Source organism: Nannospalax galili, unplaced genomic scaffold (genome assembly GCF_000622305.1).
Source record: "Nannospalax galili isolate Female #2095 unplaced genomic scaffold, S.galili_v1.0 scaffold680, whole genome shotgun sequence".
NCBI lineage: Eukaryota > Metazoa > Chordata > Mammalia > Rodentia > Spalacidae > Nannospalax > Nannospalax galili.
The window spans coordinates 2057006-2076301 of record NW_008348218.1 but is presented as its reverse complement, the minus strand read 5'-3'; the positions used below and the strand labels follow the sequence as shown (position 1 = coordinate 2076301).

At 38.3% G+C, this 19296-nt stretch overlaps 1 protein-coding gene across 14 annotated transcripts in view; it reads left to right on the top strand.

The window, feature by feature from the left end:
* Nrg1 (neuregulin 1) overlaps nucleotides 1-19296 on the top strand; it is a 206820-nt gene that overhangs the window by 181825 nt on the left and 5699 nt on the right. For 5 of the 14 annotated variants that reach the window (XM_029569252.1, XM_008844925.2, XM_029569256.1 and 2 more), the window contains 5 exons: nucleotides 2921-2979; nucleotides 9464-9487; nucleotides 14276-14378; nucleotides 15799-15925; nucleotides 18379-18509. In XM_029569252.1, coding sequence (XP_029425112.1) covers nucleotides 2921-2979; nucleotides 9464-9487; nucleotides 14276-14378; nucleotides 15799-15925; nucleotides 18379-18509 — 444 coding nt within the window. Of the gene's footprint in view, nucleotides 1-2270; nucleotides 2339-2920; nucleotides 2980-9463; nucleotides 9488-14275; nucleotides 14379-15798; nucleotides 15926-18378; nucleotides 18510-19296 lie in introns of all 14 variants that reach the window. The other 9 variants (XM_029569261.1, XM_029569254.1, XM_008844926.3 and 6 more) reach the window with 2 other exon arrangements.

The following is a 19296-nucleotide window of genomic DNA, read 5'->3' as shown; positions in this document are numbered from 1 at the left end:
CTTCTCTTTCCTCCTCCTCCTCGTCCTCGTCCTCGTCCTCCTCCTCGTCCTCCTCCTCCTCCTCTCTCTCTCTCTCTCTCTCTCTCTCTCTCTCTCTCTCACTCTCTCTCACAAAACATGCATACACAATTCATGGTACCTCATATTTTTATAGAAATTAATCAATTACTGTGTGTTCAATATGAGAATGTTCATTTTTATCAAAAACAAAAAGATAGGGCCGGGCATAGTGGCTCACGCCTTTAATCCCAGCACTTGGGAGGCACAGGCAGGTGGATCTCTGTGAGTTCAGTTCGAGACTAGCCTGGTCTACATAGCCAGTTCCAGGCTAGCTGGGGCTCAGGAAGACCCTGTCTCAAAAAGAAAAAAAAAAAAAAAAAAAGAAAACAGAGAGGATGAAATGGTCACTGTAGAATATATCTGTAATTTTATAATTAAGTATAGAAATGTCTTGTGGATTTATAGTCCTGATTTCACAAGCTGACAAAACTTTGTTTTCTTCAGAAGTGACTTTTTAAAATAAAGTAAATGGAGTACTGTTCTATGTATTTTTCTTGGATGTCTGTGTAAGCAATCTCAATGAAGCATGTAGGATGAAATCTTTGTAGAAATATTCCTACCTTACAGGTCATAATTCTTATATATTGTTCTAGGCAGATCTTTCTTTAATTCTTCGTACAAAGCATTATACGCAATGATAATCAGTTTATCTATCTAAAAGTTTAAAGGGGCTATACTGATATATTTATTGTTTATATGTATTGATGCTATTTTTAAGATAAAAAATATATTTCTATGTATGTGTGTCTATGGGGCGGGTGTAAGTGCACATGAATGTATTGCCCACATAGCCAGAAGAGGGTGTCAGATTTCCCTCGAGCTGGAACTACAGGCACTTGTACACTGCCTGATGTGGGTGCTGGGAGGCGATTTCAGGTCTTCTGCAAGAGCAGTGCACATTCTTAATTGAGCCATCACTCCAACCAGGCTGATGTTATTCTTAATGATCAGTTATACTGTACTGGTTCTCATGGGGTAAAAATCCTAGAACTGCATGCCAAAATGATAGATATTTTGTTGTTGTTTTGCTATTGAGTTGGCTTGAAAGGAAATCAATCTTATATTGTAAAACTAATAGTTTTATTCATACTTTAATGCCAAAATGATAGCATTTAGTCTTTATTCTAGATACCAAAGAGTTACATAAAAACTACTAGGTTTGTACTGCCAGAGCTAATTATGTTAGGGTGCTTTTGTGATAGATATAGATATGCTGAGCTATTAAAGTTTATGGCCATGGGTGTGGAGTATTCAGATTTTTTTTTTTTTGCATCTAAGTATATTTGCCTTCTAGAGCCTTTCAATGGCCTTATTTATTAGAGCATGATAAATTGAATACAACGGTAAATTGAATCCTGTCTGAAGTGCTTTAGATACTCAGATAAATAGCAATTCCAAGAACAATTATAACAGGCCTCTGTAGCAAAGCACAGCTCTGTTGCATCATCTGAAGAACAGAATTATATTGAGTCTTGCATTTTGACAGGTAAATGTGTATGAGCAAATAAAATGCAACTTAATGTAATTTCAAAATATTTTACTATAAATGTAAAAACGGCACTTAATGTTTCTGTAGAATAACTTTTAATTTCTAAAGTATATTTTCCTTAATTTGAAGTAACTAGATGAAACGAAATTTGTACTGAGAAAGTTCTTTTGCTCTGTCTTTCAATAATATTAGGAATATAAGTGAATTTGCAATGTCTTAAAAAATGAACAGAGACTGTTGTTTTTCTTGTCGGTAACCACTAGAGAATAAAAGTGCTTGACTTATAGTGTTTACATGATTTAGCTTACAATTTAGAAAATAACCATGGAATAAGTAGCAATTTCAGGGCATATAAAATAAGAAGGTCAAGGTCATTTGGCAACAAAAGGAATGGGTGGAACAGTAATAGGCTGCTCTCCCTGTAACACAGTGAGACGCAGCACTGAGGGTTGGCCGAGGGGGCGGGAACAGCCCTTTGCTCGCAGTCTCTCTCTAGTTAAATTTCTGCTAATTAATCTTCTGAAGATGAAATGAAGCAAACAACAAAAATCGGTAACCCACAGTTTTTGTGGGACACGGATTTTTCAGTGTTGTGTCTCTTCTTTTCTATGTTGTTCAGCACCAGGTCATTTTTAGGATTCCATATTCCGTAGGAGGAAAATTGCCAGTCTGAAAATTCAGTGTGTTGAGCGCTGTTGCTTATCACGTTTCTGCCCTTTAGGTGCCAACCTGGATTTACTGGAGCAAGATGTACTGAGAACATGCCCATGAAAGTCCAAACCCAAGAAAGTATGTTACAATAACTCGAAATCTGCTTTCTTCCCCAAGCCACAGCAACAGTCACTACCACTTGGTGCTTTTACAGCTCAGTTGTAACCGACCGCTCTTGTTCTAATTACGGCAGAACCACTCAGGCATAAACCCATTCATGTGATCTCAGCAACTTTCTTGAGACATAGGCCCCCAAGTAAAAAATGTGAAAGAATGGCCAGATGGCCCTGTGGTACTGGCTGTTGTAGCAGCGAACCAACCAAAACTCATTTCCGTCTGACATCTTTGCCAGAACTGTCAAACAGAAATCTAGGTGGATAAAAGATCACATGTCATTTTAGTGACTTCTTTTGAAAAAAAGAAGTCACTTAAAATGTTGGGATCTTACCACTATTGGAACCCCAAATTGCATTTTGTATAATTTTTCAACCATTGGGAAGATGCCAGAGTCTGAAAGCCGGAATTAGGACAAAGATTCGGTTCCTGAGGGTGAACTCGCCAAGCTCAGTCACATGACACTGAAGGAGCTTCTTCCTAGCATATGTTCACCTCTTCTCTTTCTCTGTTTTTTCTACCATTGTTTTTTGTTTCTTCTCTCAGGTGCCCAAATGAGTTTACTGGTGATCGTTGCCAAAACTACGTAATGGCCAGCTTCTACAGTACGTCCACTCCCTTTCTGTCTCTGCCTGAATAGGAGCATGCTCAGTCGGTGCTGCTTTCTTGTCGCTGCATCTCCCCTCAGATCCACCTAGAGCTAGAGTGTGTTACCAGGGCTAATACTGACTGCTTCTGCCTGTCGCATGAGAACATTAACAGCAGCCGTTGTATTGCCTCCTCTGTTCGTGACTAGTTGTCTCTGAGTTACTAACAGGTGTGTGAGGCTCCAGACAATTCTGAAATCGATACTGCATAATGTGATGCAGATCTATAGTCAACCTCAAGGAGTGAAAGATAATAAAGACATTTTAAAGTCTCACTTGTATTGAAAAAATAAAATCATTCCACCAAACAGTCCATCCTCTGTATCCAACACCCCACAAAGCTGTTGCTAAGCTGTAACCAATATTCAGTTGAAATGATGGTAAGTTAATTTTGGCTCAGAGTGTGTTATTTATAACAAATAAACATCACAAAAAGAGTTCAGATGTTTTTCTTCATTAACCAAAGTTCACATGTAGGCATTTAAAAAGTCCAGCTGGGTAGGAAAATGTAAAACAAACACTTCACAGCAAAATAAATACACAGACTTCTGTTTATGTTGCTTGGGAAACAAATTATCCAGAACTAGTTTAGGGAACCATCACCATGCCAGCCTCTCTAGCATTTCTTTAAAGAAGCAATTTCTTCATGTTAGTTTCGAGGATACTTTTAGGAGAAAATAGCTATTATGTTGAAAACTATTTCAAAACATAATAACAACTCTAGAATTCATAATGCAGAGCTGGGACTTTTAGTGGATGTCTATGACTTCGTGATGTTTTGAGAATCATTCCTAAAATATAAATTCTCCTCATAGATAATTGCCTGAATAAGTAAGCTACAATTTGTCCCATTCTTATGCAATGGGATGATAGATTTTTTTGGTTCTAAAGTTTCAAAATGTTGTTTTGGAAATACATCCCACTTATATCAAGGGTTAGCAAGGTTTTCCTATAGGGGTTCAGATAGTAAACACTTAAGGTTTGTGTTAATGCTGTTTCTGTGACCACTACTCAACAGCACTTTTGTAGCTGGATGACAGCCATAGACAATGAATGAAGTGGTTAGGTGAAGCAGGCTGTGTTCCCACTAGCTCATTGTTTACAAAAGCAAGTGTTGGGTGGCATTTGTCAACCCCATCAAATACTAATCGTCAAAAATATTTTATATAGCTTATTGCCATCTAAGTTCACAATACATTAGAAATAACCACACATGCTAATTGTCTAGGAGTCCTAAAAATATCAGCGATTAACCTATGCTCTTATTCATGAGAAGGATAAGGTTCTGTTAATAATCATAGATGTTAACAAAATGAATTCCATAACACATTTGCAGTTGATATTCAGAATGGTCATTTATCTAGTGAGGAACACTTATGTACTCACATACAGCACTTATCAAAGATTATGCCCTGAGCCATAATTTTCCCTTGAAAAACTTGGCAAATTGGCAATGCTAAATTTTCAAACACAATCTTCTCTGCAAGCAAATAGTTTTAAAAATATGCATTTATCAGACAAGATTTTTCTATCCAGATCTATAGAATAATTATTTAAATGTAGATAGTATGGAATATAAAACTATAAGGGTAAATAGAATTTATTTAATACATTAAAGACATTTCTTCATGTGTGTTTGTATTCAAATAGAATACATTTAGCAAGTCCTTATGACACTGTAGATATAAAGTCATGTTTTAGAATTTAATGAAAAGTCAGAAGGCAAATTATTCTTAAATGTTTGGTGTGATTAGATATACATGTGTTGTGAATTAAAGACAAGGCTGGGTCACTAGGTAAAGACAAGCATGAAGAATAAAAAATGAAAATATTTCTCAGAACAATAATGCAGTTAATTCTGCTGGTAACTGATGAAAATGTTTCTATTCACATTTAATGATATTTTCTTTCATTTGACAATTTTTTTTCAAAAATAGCCATATAGCCATTCTGTATTTGTGAAGTCCAGATAGGAGTTACTTAAATAAATTCTTTAGTAAGCTTTCAGTGACACTTTCGGGAGACACCCAGGAAGCTAACATTTGTATTTAATCTGATTTAGCAAAGACTGAGAGGAAGCTTAGCGATGAGCAATGTTGATGTCTCTGTCTGGGAGAGCCAGAGTTTCTGATCAGACATCACTTTCCAGAATCATCTTGCCCAGAGGTCATTTTCTAACCTGTGTGTCTCTTCAGAACCTTACAGAGAGGGCAGAAAAATAAGGTTTTGCTATTCTAAGAACTTCAGTGTATGCTAAAAAGTAAAATGCTAGAAAATGTTTCCACAGAGGTCACTTAAACATTTAATTGTTCATAGACATAATCTTGGAGAATGTAACAAATTCTAAAGGGAAAGAAAGGTAGTCTCCAGCCTCAAACCGAAACATTTATAATTCACCAAGCATTTAAAATTTAACATCTTTTGGGACTGAACAGATAGCTCAGAGATTAAGAGCACTGGCCACTCTTGCAGAGGATCCAGGTTTGATTCCCAGCACCCACATGGCAGCCAATAGCCTTCCTTAACTCCACTTCCGGGGGTTCTGATCTGATGTTCTCTTTTGGCCTCCGTGGGTTCTTCATGACATGGTGCACTTACATACATACAGGCAAAACACTCATACACATAAAATAAAAATAGAGAAATCAAAAAATTACTATTTTATCAGTTGAAGAATAGCATTCCAAGAAGTGTAGACATTTTTAAAAGTATTTATTAACACATAACTTAGATTATTAGGATTTAATACAGTGATTCTGGTCAGCATATCCTATAGGGCAGCAACTGATCCAGCAACACTGATTTAAATTATGAAAAGAAGAAAGATATAATTTATGACAGTCATTTATCTTGACATATCAAATATTTATAGTACTTCTTAGGAAAACATTGTCAACTTCAGTCAGTTTCAGATTTGACTTGGCGTCTGTTTGTGGTGTGTGCACAGGAAATAAACAGTGCCTAGAATTTTATGGCAGAAAACATAAAATGCATGCACAGCTTCAATAGTCATGGGCAAAATGGAGCAACGATGTCATGTAGAAACTAACAAATAATAGGAATTAAATACAAAGTAGCTCAAATTATAGAATATTTTCAAAGTGAAATTTTAGAACTTTAAGACACATTCTCGAAATAATAAATTTATCAGATAGACTTAAAAGTAGTTTCAAGTGACAGTTTACTAGTGTCTAAGTTATTTTATGGATTATTAAGAGTTTTAAAAACCTGTTAAGGCAATGTATTTGTCACACATGTATACCTTGCAAATGGTAGAATAAAGAAGCACTCCACATACAAAATTGTCATAAATTGCAACTGAGTGTGAGATTTCGCTGTGAGTGTGTGTGTGAGTGTCTGTGTGTATGCTGATGTGCACATGGAAAGTTGGGAAGAAAGGCAAAAGTCTATTAAATTTCAAAGGACACAGTAACAATGCAGAATCTGAAAAACTACATTACAAAGGTAAGTCTAAACTTCAAAAGTCAAGACACTACATTGGTCCCATTTAGAAATGGCATTGATAGAACTCTCTAGAACCCTCAGGGGTGCAGAAAAGCAAGACTCTGTCTTTCAGATTATTTGCATAAACAGCCTCAAAGGTGTTAAAATTATCATCCCGTGAATGCCTTAAAATTTGAACAGACACCATAATTGCAATGGATATATAATTTTGGTGAAAGAAAAGTTATTTTATTGTTCTTTTCTCTAATGTGATTGAAAAATTTAAATTAACCTCCAGGTTAATCACTTTTCTTCAAGTAATTATACAATCCTAAGGCAAAAGATTAGTGAGTCAAGATTTAATAGTTTCTGAAGACCTTTAGATTTAAATTAATTTTTTATATTGCTATGGGCCAGGCAGGAAATCGCACCTAGAAAAGGAAACTAAATTGTTTACAGTAACTTTGTATTTTTGTATTATTAATTTAATTTGAAAATATTTAGCGACTAGGCAGAAGTTCATTAGGAAGTCTGTGCTCCATAATGTGCCTATGACAACATTAGATTAAATAGAGCAGATAGAAAGAGATAATCTCTTCATAAAATGAAAGTGTTTGCACAGTCTGCTGTTTTGGTGACTAGTGAAGAGGTGGAATTATCAGAAGTGAGAGTGAGCTGGAGCATTATGCTCTGGTTTGGAATGACTGATGCATGCATCCCCGCTTGTTTCCTCATCAGGGCTCATGGCCAGAAGAGAGTCCCTTCTTAAGTACTAATTTCCCCTTGAATTATTTGAAATTGGAGCTGCCTGATATGAATGACTTCCCTTGAAATGAAATTACAGTTAGGCACACAGATTTACCTATAAAACTGAAAGGCAGTACTATGTATGCATGGGCATGCTACTAATTTTATTGAGGACTTAACAAAGCTTCCTATGCGACTAATATAGATCATTTGCAGTGTTCATGTAGGCATGGAATAATGATTCTCTGAAAAGGATTTTTACAGATATGTCTTGATTCTAACCCTTAAATTATTACTGACTTGTAGGAGGAAAAGGCAAGAACTGGAGGGATTCTAGAAAGAAAATTGGGTCACATTCTCATGGAGGAGATGAGAAAGAAAATTTATCAATTTCCTCAGAAAAGGAATTTTTTCACATTAATGTCCCAAAGTTTATATGAAAATAAAAAAGAGAAAAATATGTCAGTCTGACAAATTGAGTGTTACACAGAGGGAAGAGAAATTCATTTGTATTTGAATGAATTATTTTCCTATGAGCATCTGTGCCACTGAATTACCTTAAAGCTTCTGGATTTTAAATTTAGGAAATATTCAGAATATTTGTCCAAATACACTGGGCCTAAATCAGAGTAAATTATTACATTTCATGCCCCCCACTGTGAAGATTTATGTATATATATATAAATTTTTTAATTTGGGAATCCTCTTTTCCTGAGGGGCTATAAAATTTTGTACAATTTTTTTTATAGAACCTAGGAGCTTTCAGAATTTTTCCTGCATGAAATTACTCAAAAGTGACCCTGAATGCACTAAGTGGTCCAGGACATATCTCCAGATATATCTGTTTCCCAGTATGCTAAGCCCTCTGATGCTGGCTGTCATATTTCACTCACCACAGGGTTAACAGTATGTATCTTAGGCATTTGGTCAATGAGTAACAAACCTGTCCAAAGTCACTGAACAGGGAAATGGTAGAAGCAAGACCTGAACCATGGTGAGTCCCCAGTTTCCCCCTCCACTCTTCCCAGCTGTGTAACAGGTATTTTCTTCATGCCTCCCAATAGGTGTTTTTTGCAAGAGTAACATCCCTCCTCCACATGTTACTAGCTTGAGAGCTCTCACTGTATTACTGGATTACTCTGATATCTTCCAAATCAGTTAATGGAAGGAAATACAGACCAGTTTCTGGTCTATCCCTCCCTCTCACCTTCCTCTTCACCACCATGCACATGCTAGAGAGAAGTCCTGAAGGCTTCCACAACATGAAGCTCACTTGTTTGTTGCAAGAAAGAAAAGTGGTTGGAGAGTTTTTCTTTGCCCCCCACCACCCATTTTTCATTTGTAACTGTGTAGACCTTGCACAGAGCTGCCTATGCTGGCCATGGACTCACACTCTTCAGTCCCCTTCCCTAGGTGGCACTCAAGTCCTGTTGATACCTATACCCACTGGAGCTCAACACTGTGGAGAACTGACCTAATTAACTCTGTTAGTTTGAAAGAGCAACATATTAAAAATAAATAAGATGCCAGTAACTGTATCTTCACACACATATTTAGAAAAAAAAAAATTGCAGCTTGAGAAAGTGAGATGTAGACTTTCACAAGACTGCCCAGAAATCTCACGAACTGAAAACCATCACCCAAGTCTCTGTTTCAGAATTTTTGCATAGAAGCCTTTTCTGCTTCCGTGAATGAAGTGGCAAGTGGTGGTAAAGAACGTGAAAGGCAAAGAAAAGGAGATGCAGGTGTTTTAAAAATGACACCAAAGTATCGACCCACCAGCACAAAACATAAGTCCAATGGTATAAAAATTACAGTCCGAATTATTATCCTGTTGCCTTTACTCTTGTCTCTGCCTCTAGGCATCATCAGTTTAGAAACAAAAGCCCTTGGAACTTTGTTTAAAAGCAAACCAAATAATCTCAAATGCCTTTTCTGGTTATTTTTGTAATCTCAAGACTGAGATTTCTGTTCTGAAACAATGAGTAGAGGATAGATCAACTCTATAACCTCCCTCAGTAAAGGTTTCAAGGGTTAATAAAGACAGTGTGTGGAACCCTCACACCTCACTGGGGGGTTCCGGGCATGCGTACCTGAGCACTGCCTCTTTAACCATCCACTGTTTGTCCTGTTCACTGTGCACGCACGGAGAGCTGTAGTAATCATGTGTAATGTGTTTTGGAGTGCGGTGTATTGCTCTTTTCTGAAACTGTTTCCCTTTCTTTTTTTTGTCACCTTTCTGCATTGGCAGAGCATCTTGGGATTGAATTTATGGGTATGGACCAATCATCATTCCTTTTAGCCTGCAGAATGTAGAGTCTCTGAGCTGAACTCTTTTTCCCTTTCTGCTCTTACTTTCCAGTTCCTAACTAATTTCCTTTTCCTTTAGAAGGGATCATACAGCTATAACATTGATTTCTCTGCTTTCCATCTATGATTAGTTTATGGAAATGTTATGGAGTGCAACAGTTCTCAAATTCGCAAGCTACCTTCACTTAGCGATTAAGACCTCCCTCCCCTACTACAAATTCACATAGATTCAACATTGGGTGAGCCATTGATTGGGCCTGACTTTTGCTATTGTTTTAAAATTAGGGTAAGTTGGAGTGGTGCATAGACTTCAAAAGAAATCAAAGCAGAGATCTGAGAACAAAAGTTTTAATGATATTCACATAAAAGACACACCAGATGTGTGGCCTTATGGGAATTCGACACACAACATAAAAGCTACTTAAGAGTAACAGAAATTTCTTACATCACAATAGTATTATATGCACAGACTACAATTACTCAAATTCCCTGGTGATATGCAAGTATGACTCTAGTCACCTTCTATCTTATGAGTAAGAAAGTTTAGAAAGCAGAATGTGGGTGGAAATTCCATTGCTAATCGAATTAAATTTGAGTCACTAGGATTACCCAGGCAAGTAATCAAATAAATAATTTCGCACTGTAAATGTTAAAAAAAAAAAAAAAAAAAGCAGATGAAATGTGAACCTACGCAAGAGGCCAGTGTTGGAAGGAACAGGAGGCTGTAGATCCTCACTCGTCTCCACCAGTGTCACGTCACTCTTTGGGAAGGCTCTGCAGCCCTGAACAGGGTCTTTTGTCAACAGTGCCGTGTGCTGATTAGCACACTCTGATCGCCATGCATCTGGCTCAGTGATGCAAAGGCACACCACTCTGCTGTCTCCTTTTGGCTCATAACACCACCATGTACTCCAAAGCATAATTTAAGGAACTTGAGGCAGAAACAATTGCCTGCAGATACAGGGAGAGAATCTCAATTTCCCGTTCCTCTTTCCCCAAAACTTCTAGATTAAAACTATTGATCTAATAGGAAAAAAGCTCAAATTTATGTGAACGGGCCTTTTTGCATAAGAAAAATACTCTCAAGATTGGGAAACACAACGAAGTCAAAAGTAATCACTGTTGGGGTTTCTTCTCTCCTGACAGGAAGGATTCATTTTCTGAAAAAGTACACAGTACTGACCTTTCCAAGGAGAAAATAACTCCAGTCTCATAACTACCCTTATCTCTAGCAGGATTTCTCCTACTTTATAGCTTTAATGTCTGAATATAAAAATTAATATTTATATTTCTGAACAATGGAGTCAAATAGCTATGCTTTGTTAGACATGATGGTACATACCTCTAATCTCAGTACTCAGAGGAGGCAGAAGCAAGTGGCTCTTTGTGAGATCAAGGCCAGTCCGGTCTACATAGCAAGTTCCTGGCCAACTGGGGATACAGGGGCACCCTGTCTCAAAAAACCAAAAATATATGTATATAAAAAATAGCTGTGCTATATAGTTGCTCCCTTGGTAAGAGTCTCTGGAGGACAGTGTGCTGGCCTGCACACATCTCCAAGCCTCCATAGTGTGTAAGACCAGTCCATTGTGTTCTGAAAAATACCCAACCTTAGGGATCAATTAAAACCAAGAGAGGGAAGGACTCTGCCTCTTGTCCTGGACCCATCAGAGTGAAAACTGTGTTAGATCAGAGTCACCACAGTGCATCGAGCCAAGCGAAAAAGACTCAGTGCATTTCTACCCCTGGAGACAGACCTGCCCTTTGGACTGATTTTAAATTTTCAGTACCATCTCCAGTTTGCTCTTGCCCCTATAGGTGCTATCACACAAGACAAGGATCAGATAAAATAAAATAGATGAAGAAAGCAAAAGGCTAAAGGAATCTTCTAGTGTCAAAAATTTTTCCTTTAAAATATTTATATTGAGGTGATACCTGATGTAGCAAAGACAGGAAAAAATCAAGGAATTTAGGTGAGAAATTTGTAGTCAGTATTGATGTGAATACCGAATTTTAATCCCAAATCTCGATTCTCTGCCTTTAATTGGTTTCCTTTAGCACTTTTATCCTTTGCCCTTTTTTGAGTTCTCTCATTATTCCCATGAAATAATTGTTTTACTGACAAGCAGTGGGACAAATAAGCCAGTTAGCAGATGCCAGGAGTTCACAAACCCAGCTCAACCGCATCTTTCCCAGTCAGCAATCAGAAGAATTGCTGAGTGTCCCCACAACGCCCCCTTCAATCCTTGTGTGGGTTTCCATTTTTCCTGAAGTGTGTAGGAGCAAACAGTTCTCTAGCTTTCTCTAAAGGAAAGGTATTAAGATGGCAGTGGAAAAGTGAACCAAGGATTTCACGTCCTCCTTTGTGGACCTTGGAAATTGAACGCAAGACCTCATACGTGCCAGACAAGCATACAGCCTCTGAAACACACCTACAGCCAAGTTTCACCAGTTAAAAGTAAAAGGTATAATAAATGAAATCAGAAAGCAGGGAACTGCCTCTGGGCGGTAATACCAACACTGTTTTTCTTATCCACCATGTGCCATGTGAAGGAGCCCCATGAAGGAGCAGTGAGGGAGACCTCTGTTTCTTGAACACATACTAAAAGGCACTCAGGATTCCAAGGTCAGGGCGGGAGGCGACAGGGGCATCAACTCGCAGAATACCTCATAAAAACTAACACCCTGTCCTGTGACTCTGCAGAGTTGGTGGGGAGGCATCCAACATGACGAATTATCAAATAAGCACTCCTATGGCCTTGTTAGACTTTGGTAGCTCACACACACACACACACACACACACACACACACACACACACACACACACATGTGACATAGACACTGTGTCTTCACACACACACACACACACACACACACACACACACACACACACATCTGTGACATCGACTGTATGTCTCCTGCATATTGTGGCACCGCAGTGCACCACCGCTTTGCTTTCTAATCATGGCTTCCACATCACGGCTAGCCTGGGTTAGGAGTTATGCTGTATGGGACAACCCTTCCTTCCCACTTTGCATCCTGTCCTCCCCCCACGCATCTCTTCCCCCTGGTTTTCTTTTCTTTATTTTTCTCCCCTTAGTATTAGGCATGCCAGGGACTCCAGATGGCTCCCTAACTTTTAACCTTGTTTTTCCCTTGTACTTGACTTCCTCGTTCTGTCATTCTGTCAGTCTGTCTGTCCTCTCGGTTTGTTTTTCCTTTTTACCTCAATCCCTCTCAGTTTGTTTTTGTATAATCTCTTCGGCATCCTAGCCTTTTACCCACTGACTTCTGTTCTCCTCTTAATAATCAGTGCTCTATTAATTTGATTTGACAATGTTCTTGACCTGTTAACTGAAATTTGATTGCCATGGACTTGGCTTGTAGGAAATGTTTGGTTTTGTGATAAGGTCCACCATACGCTAGAAATTAAAGTTCACTTTTTCATTTCAAGAAAACTTCCTGTGACTTGCCCTTTCTCCACAAAGAGAAAGGTGTAGCCGTTGAGATTGGAAGCATGTGCTGGAAATACTTTTTGTGGGGCCCTTATTGATGCTCGGATAAGGCGGCTCCATGGTCTGCACTTCTTGATCAGGCTATTAATTATTTTAACAGCAGACAAACCATTTACACTGGCTACTTTGTGCCAGGTAAGTTCACTTTCTAAGCAAACTTGTGAAGATCTTCCAATAAATCTAAATTAGATTATTGGAAGGACAGTTCCTAAGAGATCAGTGTCCCAATTAAGCCTACAAATCGTGTTAACAGCCTGACTTACCTTATATAATGAAGTCATCCTCCAAAGAAACTAATTCACAAATTAAAAAAATCCATAAATTACAGACTTACTGCATTTGGAGTATGGTAGTACCTTTGGCTCAGCATTCTGAGCACCGCCCTTCCTTAGAATATCCAAGTTGGTTCATACAAGAATGTGCAATCTAGTCCAAACTGTATATCATTTGTGTTGGTGACAGACCTCTTAACACAAATATGCTTTCTAAGTTCAACAATGAGGCAATAACCATTTTTCCACTAAAGACCAGAATTTCCCTTTGGCCCCAGAATATTCTAACCGTCATGCTGAGTTTTCTCAGACATGGTGCCCGACTTCTCTTATGTTGCCTGTTCTACTGCTAAACCATGGGGCTCTTGCCTTAATTGCTAACCACAAGCCAAGTTCATGTTTTAAAAAATCTTTTAATTTAATATTATTTAAGCTAGAAACATCTCTGTAAAGACCACTGGATATGAAGTGACAACACGTAGAACGTGGGGAAATGGAAAGAGGTCAGGGGTAGAGGGTGGTAAATGGAGAAAAGAGGGATGGTGGGTCTCAGTGTTGTCAATCCCAGCTCCTTTTATCGATATTGATTCCTGTTGTCTTTGCAAGAGATTTTTTTGTAAGGTATTTAACAAAAAGAATAAAAGCTGTTTAGTTTTAACCAAATCATTATTCTATAATGAATGTTTATGATTCTCCATTTAATATCATACATATCTAGAGTTCATAATTAGAGTAATTGTAAAATACAACATTTTTACTTTCAATGGCCAGCTGGCTTGTTATTTGTGCTTAAAGTATAGCACATAGCATGTTGTACCTTAGACAAATGTGTAAATGTAAAGAACTGTCAAGTACTCATAATCTTGTGGACATGGACAGTGTCATGCAGCATGCCAGTTGTTCAGTGGTGGTAACTCCTGGTGACTGTAAATGACCTTGGTGACATCTGCTCTTGCCCCTTTCCAGAAGCGGAGGAGCTCTATCAGAAGAGAGTCCTGACAATAACAGGCATCTGTATCGCCCTGCTGGTGGTCGGCATCATGTGTGTGGTGGCCTACTGCAAGACCAAGTAAACCTTCCCCCTTGGCACTTCCCACTCCCTGGGGCGCAGAGGCAGTTTAGACAGCCAGGGGTCTGCAGTGCCAGGTTTTATGCCCCAGGCTTGGAGGGCAAAAGAGCACAGGGACTTGCCCCTATCCTTTCTCATCGAGTAATGCATTTTGTGACCCTTTCCCAGTCACAGACATTGGAAATCTTCATCTATTTATGTGAAAGGGAACATTTCTAAATGACCCAGGCCCTGTAAATGGATAAAGGTTTGGAATGACAGGCTTGTATGGAAGCCTAGAGTCCCACATAGGCCTCACCTACTAGGACCATAAATGCCAAGATGCTTTTGGCGTACAGTAACTGAGGATGAGTCCATCTTGTACAGAAACTGAAGAAATAAAGGAGATACTTTATGGCATTTGAAACATACTTTTCTAAAGTTAAAGTGATAGCATTTCAATTCTGTTTAGTTAGGTCTACAGTAAATGCTCTCAAAATGTGTGGTGTACAAAGGATCGTTGTGAAAGGTAAAGCAAGCAAAACTGGCCTAAAAAGAGTTAGAGAAAGTCTTAAAATACGTATGTAGTCCATGTGTGTGGCTTTTGCAGGTTTCCATGTCTGACATGGCTTCCTTCACGTTCCCACCCACATTTGACTTCCACTTCAAGTGTAGTGATAATTCTCAGTCCACAGGATTTTTGTATGTTTTTTCTCATGACACAGTATTTTCTTGTCAAAATTAGTCACAGAAATGTCATGATCTATCTGAATGTTGAACTAGTCAACAAAAATAATGTTATTTCATGCCACAAAATCAAGGGCCTGGATTGTGTTTTCACACCAGCCCATGGTTTAGCATGTTGCCAGGATTTGACGGCCTATGTGTAATTAGATTCAAATCTCAATATTTACCACCCAGTTATATGAAAGCATTGCAATTATACAGTCATGTTACTCTTTTACCAGTATGTAATGGCAAAATATGTCTGTAGTCCCATGCATACTCGTGCCATATGCACACACAGTGACTATGCAAAATGTACAGATCTAAAGTGAACTTCATATTCTTAAGAACTCCATGGGAAAAATCTATACATGGAATCAGCCTTATCAATTTCATAGCACAAAGTATGTAAAACCAATGGCCATCTATAGGACTTAGACAAAAATGTGTACTGTGAAAGTTGGGATTTTAGCCCAATATCAACACTTGTTTTCTCATTTTTAAATTTTCCCTTAGTACAATTGCTAGATTTCTATAAGAATTCTATCCAGGTATTAAAATCTGCTTTCTGAAGATTTGTTCTATATCCCTTCCCTCATCCTCACCACCAATTCACTGCCCCGAGTTCCTCATTAGTATTAGTAAAATAGAGGTGCGGCTGTACTAAAAAATGTAAACAATATGAACAAATAAACACTCCCTTTTTCATATCCAGAAAACAGCGGAAAAAGCTTCATGATCGTCTTCGTCAGAGCCTTCGATCAGAGCGGAACAACATGGTGAACATAGCCAACGGCCCTCACCATCCCAACCCACCACCAGAGAACGTACAGTTGGTGAATGTATGTTGACTCTGACCAACAGAGAAGCCAAGCATCTCTTTGCTGTTCAGGCACCTCGATATTTATTTTCTAAAGCTCTTAGGCTTTTAACTGCTGCCATTAACCACCAGGGCTTCCAGGAAGCCAAGGTTTCACCAAAAGAAAATACCGAAAGCTACTGTGACGTGAACTTGGTTATTATAAAATCAGTGCTTTTTTTCTCATATGCGGGGTTCATTAAGGAACTCAGATAATACTTTGGGTTTGTTCCGCAAAGAAACCATAACTAGAAAGAAAAACAAATAAAAAAATAACAAAATCAATAAAAGAATCAGAAGGAATTTTTATTTATAATAATTTGTAAATGAAGGCTACTGTAGTATACAATTGATCCATAACAAACCAAGCATAGGGCTTTGAGGTATTTTCATTAAGGGTCCTCCATGGTGCGTATGATTTGGTGGTTCTAATTTCCAAAGGAGGAAATCAGGGCATGGAAAGGTAGGGAACTTATTAAACTGGCTTACAGGAGCAAAACCAGGAGACTGCAGCATTTGCTTAGTCCCTGGCTCCTTCCATCAGGCCCTCATCTGTCAGGTCCTCCAGATGAAATGTGTCCTTAATCACTCAAATATTGTGTTTGTACTTTGCCAAGCACTTGCCTCTTAAATTTGACTAGATCATAGACTCTTCTGTGCTGAGACTGTTTACATATCATCTTCCAAACCTCTCTTCCTCAATAAAGACCAGAGCTATTCCCAGACCTCTTGGCTTTTAAAGTGTTGCCCTTTGTGTTTGAGCGTAACATCATTCTTCCTCTCTAATACATAGTTTCAAAAATAGATGTAGGTTAAAATTTGTATTGCAGGGCTGGAGAGATGGCTCAGCGGTTAAGAGCACTGACTTCTCTTGCAGAGGACCTAGGTTTGATTACCAGCACCCACTAATTTCAGTTCCAGGGGATCCGATGCCCTCTTCTGATCTCAGCAGGCATCGCACAGTACGGGTGCACTTACATACACATGCAAACAATACACTCATACACATTAAAAAAATAAAATAAAAGCTTAAAAAAATTGTATTGCGCCGGGTGTGGTGGCACACGTCTTTAATCCCAGCACTTGGGAGGCAGAGGCGGGCGGATCTTTGTGAGTTCGAGGCCAGCCTGGTCTATATAGTGAGTTCCAGGACAGCTGGGGCTACAAGGAGACCCTGTCTCAAAAAAGACCAAAAAAATTGTATTGCATTACCACATCTGTCCTGTAAGAGAAGGTGTTTTGAGTGGAGAAGCTGTATCATAGACTCAAGTCTAGAGTTAATGGTTACTATCTTATCACCAAGATTCATCACACAGACTTCCAGTACCCTGTTGGACCATGACTATATGGATTACAACTGATATAACTATAGGTAACCCTCTCATTATGATAACAGGCCTAAAAATAATACCCACTTCATTAAATAAAATAATATACATGAAGCCTGTGCACCTTAGCGTGCTCAGTAATTGTTAAATATTCTTTTTGTTAGATTCACTGGGTTCAGGTTGCCTCCAAGAAGCAAAAATAGAGTGGGCATTCAACAGAAGCAGCTCACTTTGCACCGTTAGCAAGGTAGCTGCTGTTCCCAGGAAGATGCAGATGGAAGAGTACTTCCGTAAACAGAAAGAGCTAGCCTGTGAAGTATGATTCAAGTTGTGTATTTCAGGCTTCTCTGAAGAGCAGATTCTTTAGACTGCACAGCTCAGCTGACTGTGAAGCAGCCTGGCTAGCAAATACTCCTTTGCATTCCTTTCCTGTGACTTAATTTGTTAGAAATATAAACAGTATTTAACACAGCTTCAAAAACTTTTAAATATAGCTTCTCGATGACAGGAAACTATCATAGCTACTGAGTTTTGATGGTACTAAACATAATGTCCTAGGTATAGTATGCACTTTGTTAAGGCCTTGACAATTATTGTAAGCCTTTCAAATTTTTTAGTACTTTATTTGACTTATCACTGATGACAAATTAAAATATTTAAAAATCAGTAAGGCAACATAGGTACTATGAAATTCAAAAAGAAAGATCTAAAATTGAAACTTTAAAATTTCTAGTCATTTGAATTTGGAAACAAGGCACGCTATCCGTATATGTTTGTTTCACTAAGTTATCAGGGTTTTTTTTTTAAACCTAAAACAATCCTGACGAAAATGAATATTGGACAGAATTTGTGTCAAATTCTTGTTGACGCTAGGAAAGGAGAAGAGATGTGGCTGTGATTTTAGGAGCTATCTTGTGCAAACACCCAGGAAGTATTTTTTCACTCCATTTATCTAACCTGAAAGTCAGTGGTCAAGAGAATTTGCTGATGGGCCACTGGAGAGAAGAAAGCTGTCGTGAACAGACTTGCAAACAGATTTCTGCCTAGATTAGTAAATTAATGTTTTTATTTACACGAAACTTAAAGTTGTGTCTCTTTGTTTATCCAGCAATATGTCTCTAAAAACGTCATCTCCAGCGAGCATGTTGCTGAGAGAGAAGCGGAGACATCATTTTCCACCAGTCATTATACTTCAACAGCTCATCACTCTACAACTGTCACCCAAACTCCGAGTCACAGGTAAGATAAAAAAATTCCAATAGCATTTCATAATAATCAAGTTTTTTTGTGCATTAACCTTTGCTTCCAATTTCTAAAGAAAGGAAAAGGAGATGCTTAGGAGGCAGTAACATACAACATCTTTGAATATCAACAGATTTGGGCTGTCAGTTGCTTCTGCCTAGAAGAGCCCGAGCCTAGTTTTTCCATTAAAAATAAACAATAAAAAGTGGTAAAAAAAAAAAAATACCTACCTCACAGGTTTGCTGTTTCCCAGCCTAGAAAATGTCTTGACTCCCACTATGCTGCTTACTGAATTGCTACACTGGGAAAATGTGTCTAGATTCTGTGTAATTCTTCAAAGTTGACTTCCAAAACTTGAACTCCAGGGGAAATGACACCTGGGAACTGGAGCAGTCAAAGTAGCTGAGCCCTCAGTTCTCAGATGTCCTGGTAATCACATGCTGACTGCAGTCTACCCACAGCAGTGCCAGACTTCCCAAAGTACTGCCTCAAGCAATGCCTTTACTTAACCCAAGCCACTCAAGAGCAGCGAAGCTCCAGTAATACTTAATACATGGTGGCAATTGATAAATACTTATGGAGTAAATGAGAAAATACATAAACTGCCTGTTCACAAAACCAACCTTAATCACGATTCTCTCTATAGCAAGGATCTATAGCAAGGATCAGTTCTGGGCTACTGATGCACCAATATTATGAAATATTTTCCAGAGTCATTTTCATTTTCAGAGTTCATTGCAATTTCTGTGTATAATTAAGTAAACCTATCTCACTGCTTCTCATG